At 43.5% G+C, this 10,397-nt stretch overlaps 1 protein-coding gene across 1 annotated transcript in view; it reads right to left on the bottom strand.

The window, feature by feature from the left end:
* LOC112069668 (proton-coupled amino acid transporter 1-like) overlaps positions 1–10,397 on the bottom strand; it is a 118,114-nt gene that overhangs the window by 83,295 nt on the left and 24,422 nt on the right. The window contains 3 exon segments of the mRNA XM_024137031.2: positions 6,978–7,068; positions 7,334–7,460; positions 8,175–8,267. Of these exon segments, the coding sequence (XP_023992799.2) occupies positions 6,978–7,068; positions 7,334–7,460; positions 8,175–8,205 (249 nt within the window). The 5' untranslated portion in view covers positions 8,206–8,267.

The following is a 10,397-nucleotide window of genomic DNA, read 5'->3' as shown; positions in this document are numbered from 1 at the left end:
TTACACCTCATTGCTAAAATGAATTAAATTGTTATTTCCCCCTCATCAATTCTACACACAATAACCTCATTATATGAACAAAAGTGAAAAAGAGACGTTTTAGAAATTTTTGCAAATGTATTAAAAACAATCGGTGGTACGATAGAGTATTATCAGAGCGCTGTGTGGGGCCTGCGATGGGGGGTTGGGAGACGTCGAAATTGAGACTCAGGCATTTCCTGTTTCCAGTTGATCGATCCTTGAGGGGGGGGGGGAGGGTGGCCTAGCGGGGAGGGGGGTGCGGGGGAGGTGCCAACGAGGGGTGGGGGGTGGGGGGGGCGGTGTTGAGAATTGAGAGAGGGTTGGAGGGGGGTGGTGGAGCGTGAGTGTGGGGGAAAGGCGAGCGAGCGAGGCGGCGTGTGCGGGGATGGAGTGAGGAGAGGGCGCGTGGCGGGCCGAGAGGGGTGGGGAGGGCAGTGCAGGTGGTGGCAGAGCGGGAAACCAAATTATGAATTGTCCGATAAGCTTGAGACTGAATTGTTGTCAAGCGCCACAGATGGGGATGGGTACCAAAAACATTCTGCAGGATACCAAGGTCCCCAGAACACAGGGACCTCCATTCATTCTTAAATGGTAAAAGTTGGAACACCACCAAGACGCTTCTAGAGCTGCCCGCACCCGGCCAAATGAGCAGTTGGGGGGAAGTACGGCCTTGGTCAGAGGTGACCAAGACACCAAGACGGTTCATGACAGATTCCAGAGTCCGCGTGAAGATGGCGAAAACCTTCCGGAAGCGACAACCATCTCTGCAGTCACTTCCACCAATCAGCCTTTATGAACTATCTAGAGTGGCTAATGGAAGCCACTCCCAGGTAAAAGCCATGACAGTCCGCTTGGAGTTGCCAAAAGGCACCTAAAAGACTCTCAGATCATGAGACATCACATCTGGAGGAAAACATAGTGCACCAGCCCTACTAGTGAGCTATGTGAGGTCGTGCAGCATCATGCTGTGGATTGTTTCAGCACAGCTAGGGACAGGGAGGACTAGTCGATCATGATGAGTGGACAAGGGATGACGGAATCAAGTACAGAGAGATCCTTGATGAAAACTGATCAGCGTTGCTCTGACCTCAGGACTGTACGAAGGTTCACCTTCCAACAGGACAACAACCCTAAGCACACACCAAGACAACACAGGAGGCTGTTTTTCTTTGTCATTATGGGGAGGTAGATTTGATAGAGGAGGGCGGAAAAAAAACATAATTCAATTTTAGAATAAGCTGTAATGTAACAAAAATGTGGAAAAAGTCCAGAGGGTTGAATACTTTCCGAATGCACTGTGACTGAGTAACAGAACGAGCAAAGAGTTTGGCTGGAAATCTTGTCCACACCATGATGATAACATCCTAACTGCTTGCTCCACCCCATGATGATTAACAGCCAAAACTGCTGTATCTGTCCACACCGTGCATGAAACATCCAAAACTGCTGGTATCTGTCCCACCAGTGATGATAACATCCAAACTGCTGGATCTTGTCCAAACCAGTGATGATTAACATCTTAATACTGCTGTACTCCTGTCCACAACAGGATGATAAACATCAAACTGCTTATCTTTGTCCACCCAGTGATTGAAACATCCAAACTGCGGTATCTGTCCACCACCATAGTGATGATGAACATCCAAACGCTGGTATCTTTCACACCAGTGATGATAACATCCAAACTGCTGATATCTTGTCCACCACCAGTGATGATAAACATCTAAAACTGCTGGTATCTTGTCCACACCGATGATGAGAACATCCAAACTGCTGTATCTTGTTCCACACCAATGATTGACATCCAAACTGCTGGGATATCTGTCCACCTACCAGTGATATAACATCGCAAAACTGCCTGGTATCTTGTTCCAACCACAGTGCAGATATAGCGAATATAACACTCTAAACTGCCTCGCTCAGCGTGCCTATCTTGTCCACACCAGTGATGATAACATCCAAAACTGCGGCTAGCTTCCGTCAATCCCACACACCAAGTATAGCTAGATACATCCAAAGCTGCCTGGATCTTGTCCACACCATGATGAGAACACCCCAAACTGCTGGTATCTTGTCCACACCAGTGAATTCCGGCCCATAACATCTTAAAACTGCTGCAGCTAAATCTTGTCCACTACCAGTATGATAACATCTAAACTGCTGGTACTGCTCAGGAAGTAGTTAAACAATACCACCTGGTGGGTGGTTGAAACAGTACTAGGTCACTTTGAACATGTCCTCTGCCTATTTGACGTTTCACTGAGAAGACGAAGTAAACATACTATCAACATGATGACATGTCCCCTACCCGTTGACGTTTCACTGAGGAAACGAAGTAAACAGTAACTTAGTCAACATATACAGGTCTACGCTGTTTGACGTTGTCACTGAGGGAAGACGAATTAAACATACAGTCACATGATGACATGTCCCCTACACTGTTTACGTTGCACTGAGGAAGACAAGTAGACAGTACTAGTCAACATGAGACATGTCCCCTACCTTTTACGTTGTCACTGGACGGAGACAAAGTAAACGAGTACTAGTCAACATGTGACATTTCCCCTACTGTTGGACGTTGTTACTTTGAGGAAGACAAAGATAAAACAGTCCTATCAACATGATGACATGTCCGCTACACCTTTTGACGTTGTCACTGAGAAACAAAAGTAAAACAGTACTAGTCAACATGATGACATGGCCCTACCTGTTTACGTTAAATGTCACTGAGGAAGACAAGTAGACACAGCAGAAACCCAGCTGGGTGATGATAGAAAAACACGTTAACTAATCCGCCTGAAGGACAACAGGGACAAGGACACAGATAAACACTGGTTTAAAAACAATAGAGGGGACTGAGATGTCAACACCCAATATTAAACCAGACACTAATGTAATAAGGTTGAAAAAACACGCCATATATAGAAACTTATTACAGAATACATTTCATATGATTCATAACCTTCCTGTAGGTTCCTTCTAAGTAACTACTGTTAGACCACATTCTTACATAAACACTTAGACACATTCTACTTAGGACAACATTCTTACAGTGAACTACGAGTAGTAACTTACGTGTAAGGACAACATTCTACTGTAGACACATTCTTACAGTAACTTACAGTAGTAACTACTGTAGAACACATTCTACTGTAGACACATTCACAGTAACTACAGTAGTAACTACTGTAGAAACATTCTACTGTAACACATTCTACTGTTAGCACCCATTCACAGAACTACAGTAGTAACTACTGTATGGACACATTCTACAGTAACTACTTGTAGAACAATTCCTAACAGTAACTACAGTAGTAACTACTGTAGACACAGTCTACGAAGACACTGCTACATATATTTACCTCCCCCAATATGAGTGGCCTGCTCAGCCACAGACGTTCTCACATACCATACTGCACAGCATCACCATAGTCAGAAAGGCTTTTGTTCAACCTAGAACAGAAGGAACTTCACTCAGAAAGGGCTTGTTTCAACCGTAGACAGAAGAACGTCACTCAAAGAGGCTTGTTCAACTTAGAACAGAAGGAACGTCACTCAGAAGAGGTTGTTCAACTAGAAACAGAAGAACGTCACTCAGGAAAGGCTTGTTCCACCTAGAACAGAGGGCAACGTCACTCCAGAAGAGGCTTGTTCAACCGTAGAACAGAAGGAATGTCACTCAGAAAGGAGCTTTGTTCAACCTAAGAACCAGAGGGAAATGTCACTCAGAAGAGGTGTTCAACCTAGAACAGAGGGAATCGTCACTCAGAAGAGGCTTGTTCAACCTTAGAACAGAGCTGAATGTCACTCAGAAGAGCTTGTTCAACCTAGAAAACCAGAGAACGTACACTCAGAAAGGGCTTGTTCAACCTAGAACACGGGAACGTCACTCAGAAAGCTTTTCAACCTAAACAGAGGGAACGTCACTCAGAAAGGCTTGTTTCAACCTAGAAACAGACAGAACGTCACTCAGCAAAGAGGCTTGTTCAAACTAGACAAGGAATGTCACTCAGAAGGCTTGTCAACCTAAACAGAGGGAACGTCACTCAGAAGAGGCTTGTTCAACCTAGAACAGAGGAAATGTCACTCAGAAGAGGCGTTCAACCTAGAACAGAGGGAACATCACCCAGGGCCCAGATTCAGATCTGGATTCAGTCTCCTACTTCCAATGTAACCGAATATTCATTTTGTACTGAATGGAAACAAAAATGAAATAGGAACCCAGATTTCACGAAAACCAACACAACTAATAGAAAAAACAACGGCCAATAAATGACCATACAACACGATAGATACAACGATATGTGACACGTAAAAGTAACTAAAATCAAACAATAGAGAAAAGGAAAAACTAGAAAACCTAAGATTCAACTAGATAGTAGAAAAAGACCACAAGAAGTAAGTTAAGTGATACAATATATATACACTTTTAGAATTGAAGTAATAGAGAAAAGGGATTAAAAATGAACGAAATGATGAATAGAGATAATACCCACAAGAACTAAGATCATAGAGTAGAACAATATCACAATACAGTAGCATTAATAAATAAGATATCAGTTAATGACTAAGCAATTACAACATAAACACAATATTATACACTCTCACAATACAAAAGAAGAAACTAAACTGAACACAAATAATATATCAAAAACACATAATAACTATGCAAGATCTAACACAACACCAAACATAAGATAGATACATAAGAAAAACATAACAAGAACATGAAAAAACGGAACGAGACTTAGGATTAATAGTTACATAAATCCATGAAATAATATACCAATAAACAATAGCATGAAAATAAGAGAAACATCAGCATAGACATACAAGTACATTAATTAGATTAGCCTAAATAGACAACAATAAACAATATATATACACAAGAGAGCCAACAGTGAGAAGATTCAAAACTATATAGAAACAATACAAATAACACAACACACACACAAAAAAAAGGAAAACAACACATAATAATATATAAACTATAAATAATACAACAACAAAAACATACGCAGAGATAAAAATAAATAATAAAAGATTACAACATGAAATATTACTGAGGATTACAGCTTCATAATAAAAGGAAATCATCCATGAATAAATGTCTTAAGCCCCTGTTTGAATCAAGCTTCTTGATATGCCACACCTAGTCAGGTGGATGGATATATCTTGGCAAAGGATTAAATAGCCACTAAACAGCGGATGTTAATAATTTTACACATTATTTTAGAGAAAGATTTTTGTGCATTATGGAAACATTCTCTGGTATATTTTTCAGCTCATGAAACATGGGACCAACCACTTTACATATGAGTTTATATTTTTGCTTCAGTATAGCTGTACAACATATCCACACCAATTGGATGCCACAGCGTTCTAGGCACTGTGATTGAGGTTATACAGACCACCCTGTGTTCAAATCCAGAAAACTGTATCACAACCGGCCGTGATTGGTGAGTTCGGGTTGGCTGGGTAGGCCGCATCGTAAATAAGAATTTGTTTCTGAATTCTTAACGACTTGCCTAGTTAAATTAAATAAAAATAATATAATTATGGAACACTGAAGAGAAAAGTCTGCAGACAAAAAAATGGGAAAGGCCTCCACTTACTTTGCACTGAGTGATGGAACATATTTGCACAGCAGATTCATACATGACTGCTATTATCCCCATGGCGAACAGGGACTCAGAGGTCCTAACTGGAAAGGAAGAGAGAAGACCGTGTCAACATTGGGTATAGTCACTAAGGTTGCAAAATTCAGGGAACTTCAAATAAATTCCCTGTTTCCCACAAATCCTGAGGATGAGAGGATTCCGAGAGATCAGGAGAGAATTAAGCATGAGAATCCGGAATCCTCCAACCAGGGATTCCTGAAAACCAGGGAATGAGTTGAAAGTTCCAGGAATTTTGCACCCCTAATAAGTCCCATGTGTCAGCCCTCACACTCGACTGGCATGAATACATGCATTACCATGGACATCTACTAAGGAGCTCTAGAATAGCATCAACAGTAAGATTGTTGAAATAATGATAAAGTTTATTTGAACCGAAACACAAGAGGGACACTTAAATAAAATGGTGGTAAACGATGTCCCCTATCTAACCTAACCCTTTATCCACAGGACCTAGCCGTTTCCTGACAGCCAAGAGTAGTCCTACAGCCCTGTACCTGAGGTGGTTTCCCTTCTAACCTATAGCACCGCTTACCCCAAGGCTTGCGCGTCCTGACAGCCAGAGGTCAGTCCTAACAAGCCCTCTACCCAAGATCGTTTCCCCTTCTAATCCACTAACCCTTACCCACAAGCTGCATCCGTTCCTGACAGCCAGAGGTGGCACCTAAGCACATCATGTACCGTGTTCCCTTCTAACCCCTAAACCCTTACCACAAAGGCCTTCGTACTCTGAACGACAGCCAGAGGTAGGGATCAGCCATGTTACCTGAATGTTTCCCTTCTAACCTAAACCCTTACGCAAAGGCCTGCGTTCAGTGACAGCCAGAGGTAGGCCTACAGCCTTGTACACCGATGTTTCCCCTCCATACCCTAAACCCTATACCTACAAGGCCTGCGTTTACAGCCAGAGGTAAGGCTAACGCCTGTTACATGATTTCCCTTCTAACCTCTAACCTTCACCAGACAAGGCTCGGCGTTCCTGAAGCCAGAGGTAGGCCAACAGCGCTGTACTGATGTCTTCCCCTTCTAACCTAACACCTATACCACAAGGCCTGCCTTCTGAAGCATAGAGCTAGACCTAACAGCCTCGAGTACCGGATGTTCTTCTAACCTAACCTTCCACAAGCCTGCGTTCCTGACGCAAAAGCCAGAGTTGGCTAACAGCCCTGTCGATGTTCCCTTCTAACCCAACCCTTACCACAAAGGCCTGCGTTCCTGACAGCCAGAGTAGCGCTAACAGCCCTGTACCGATGTTCCCCTTCTAACCCTAACCCTTACCACAAGGCCTGCGTTCCTGACAGCCAGAGGTAGGCCTAACAGCCCTGTACCGATGTTTCCCTTCAGGAGGTGGATCAGGGTCTGTAAAAAACTACAACATAACAAATAAAACATGATCAACGTCAAATCACATCACTTAACACAATAATGTCATCAAACAATTATGAACACAGTGTCTCATACGCTCTCATATAATCAGCTCTTTGTATGGGGCCTCAGGTCTCAGGATGGAAACTGTGCTGCTAGAGATTTGACTTGGTCTTTGTTTCAATACAACAATACGGTCTTTGATTTTGTATTGACCAAGAGCTGGAATGAAAAAGATATATATATGCATGTAACATAACCGTACTTACGAAGTCCCTGTTTGGCCTCCAATTCTCTCGTACCGAGAATCAGGTCTGGGGGGCAGAGGTGGAGTAGGACAGAGAACATCCTCCTCGGAGGTGCTCGCTGATATCCTGGAGAGAACTGGACCCGGGCCTGCAATACGGGGACACACAGTTGTTCCGACAGTTAGATTGGTACAACGGCAACTTCAATAATACTTTATATTCAAATCACAAATATTCCCCAGTCAGAAGAATGTCTTCATTCTGCTGTTGAGATGACAGATTCTGCTACATTACTTCATACTGTAGATAGTAGGGTTGTACTACACAGAATCCCCACAGAAGGACCAGAGTTCTAGCCATAATCAGTCTGCTAGGCTGGGCCCTGGTTTGTTGACACAAACAAAGCAGTGTTAGCTAATGATCATCCACAAACAAGACACTTTAGGCTACGTCTGATCCAAAAGAAAAACACTGAATGGAAAGTAATGAAATACATTATATCAGAAGAAAATAGCCTCTGTATGTGGAAAAACGTGTTATCTAATCAAATCACTCGTTACATCAGTTTCCTGGATATGTTCACTAGGATATGTTCACTTCTTCAGAGAATCTTGTTTGTCCTACATAATATATTGCAAATCAGCAAGTTCCACAACGTTTAGCCCTGCTGAATGCAGCCCAGGGCCTGTAATCATGAAGCCACTCAGAGTAGGAGTACTATTTCTAGCATAAAATAAATAATAATATCAGCCTCCTGCTCATACGGAGACACCGGTAGTAGATGAGCAGTCCTACTCTGAGACACTATGAATACAGGCGTCTGTTCTGACTAAACAGAGCCATGGGGTTTCAAATTCAATACCGTCTTGACGATGGTCAGGGTCGGAGGTCATGGTTGGGCCGCTGGCGCTGGGTGGATCCTCCTGCTGCCTCTCGGATTCCTCCTCCAGAGACACTGTGGACAATGTAATGGTAGTTCATTCCATGCTAAACTCACCAAAGAAAAAGAAACGTCCTCTCACTGTCAACTGCGTTTATTTTCAGCAAACTTAACATGTGTAAATATATTTGTATGAACATAACAAGATTCAACAACTGAGACATAAACTTAACAAGTTCCACGGACATGTGACTAACAGAAATTGAATAATGTGTCCCTGAACAAGGGGGGGGGGGTCAAAATCAAAAGTAACAGTCAGTATCTGGTGTGGCCACCAGCTGCATTAAGTACTACAGTGCATCTCCTTCTCATGGANACCAGATTTGCCAGTTCTTGCTGTGAGATGTTACCCCACTCTTCCACCAAGGCACCTGCAAGTTCCCGGACATTTCTGGGGGGGAATGGCCCTTGCCCTCATCCTCCGATCCAACAGGTCCCAGGCGTGCTCAATGGGATTGAGATACGGGCTCTTCGCTGGCCATGGTAGAACACTGACATTTCTGTCTTGCAGGAAATCATGCACAGAACGAGCAGTATGGCTGGTGGCATTGTCATGCTGGAAGGTCGTGTCAGGATGAGTCTGCAGGAAGGGTACCACATGAGAGAGGATGATGTCTTCCCTGTAACGCACAGCGTTGAGATTGCAGGCAATGACAACAAGCTCAGTCCGATGATGCTGTGACACACCGCCCCCAGACCATGACGGACCCTCCACCTCCAAATCRATCCCGCTCCAGAGTACAGGCCTCGGTGTAACGCTCATTCCTTCGTCGATAAACGCGAATCCGACCATCACCCCTGGTGAGACAAAACTGTGACTCGTCAGTGAAGAGCACTTTTTGCCAGTCCTGTCTGGTCCAGCGAAGGTGGGTTTGTGCCCATAGGCGACGTTGTAGCCGGTGATGTCTGGTGAGGACCTGCCTTACAACAGGCCTTCAAGCCCTCAGTCTAGCCTCTCAGTCTAGCCTATTGAGGACAGTCTGAGCACTGATGGAKGGATTGTGCATTCCTGGTGTGACTTGGGCAGTTGTTGTTGCCATCCTGTACCTGTCCCGCAGATGTGATGTTCGGATGTACCGATTCTGTGCAGGTGTTGTTACTTGTGGTCTGCCACTGCGAGGACGATCAGCTGTCCGTCCTGTCTCCCTGTCACAGTACAGACATTGCAATTAATTGCCCTGGCCACTTCTGCAGTCCTCATGCCTCCTTGCAGCATGCCTAAGGCACGTTCACGCAGATGAGCAGGGACCCTGGGCATCTTTATTTTTGTGTTTTTCAGAGTCAGTAGAAAGGCCTCTTTAGTGTCCTAAGTTTTCATAACTGTGACCTTAATTGCCTACCGTCTGTAAGCTATTAGTGTCTTAACGACCGTTCCACAGGTGCATGTTCATTTATTGTTTATGGTTCATTGAACAAGCATGGGAAACAGTGTTTAAACCCTTTACAATGAAGATCTGTGAAGTTATTTGGATTTTTACTAATTATCTTTGAAAGACAGGGTCCTGAAAAAAGGGACGTTTCTTTTTTTGCTGAGTTTATAAATGGTCTACCAGATACCAGACCTCAAGCACCAGCAGTGTTCTTAACTGGAGAAACCTAGAACTGCTGGAGTCGAGGCTAGTTCTATGCTATTACTGTACAGTCAGATTCTGACTGCGACTGCCGAACAACCTTGAAATTACAATTGCTGTTCTGAAAAGGCAACGAGACAGGCTACATTCTTTCTGTTCTCCTGTTCTGAAAAGGCAACGAGACAGGCTACATTCTGTTCTACTGGGAGTGACTTTTAATATTTTGTTGTCTCTCTCGTACGATAACATCCCAGGGCTTAGTTTAACTTCAACTTCTTTGTCAACACATGTAGGCCTATGTACACACACACGTACCAATCTGTCAGTTCCTCCCTCAGGGGAGTGATGGACAGTAAGTTATTAGTAGCACAACGTGCTACCATGTGTGCTGAAGAACAACTTAGACAAGTAGTAAGAGTCATGTCAGTTTTATTGGCTATTAGGCCTAATCAATAGATTATTTTTACACTATCAAGTATAGTTCTTTTTTTCTTGTCGCTGGATCGAAGAAAAATGATCTTGCATTGAAGATGCATAGCTAGGAGATGATACCATTCTGGGAAATAGCTAGGAG

Source organism: Salvelinus sp. IW2-2015, unplaced genomic scaffold, assembly GCF_002910315.2.
Source record: "Salvelinus sp. IW2-2015 unplaced genomic scaffold, ASM291031v2 Un_scaffold1073, whole genome shotgun sequence".
Lineage (NCBI taxonomy): Eukaryota > Metazoa > Chordata > Actinopteri > Salmoniformes > Salmonidae > Salvelinus > Salvelinus sp. IW2-2015.
Note: the sequence above shows the minus strand (reverse complement) of the source record. Positions and strands in the feature narration are given on the sequence as shown.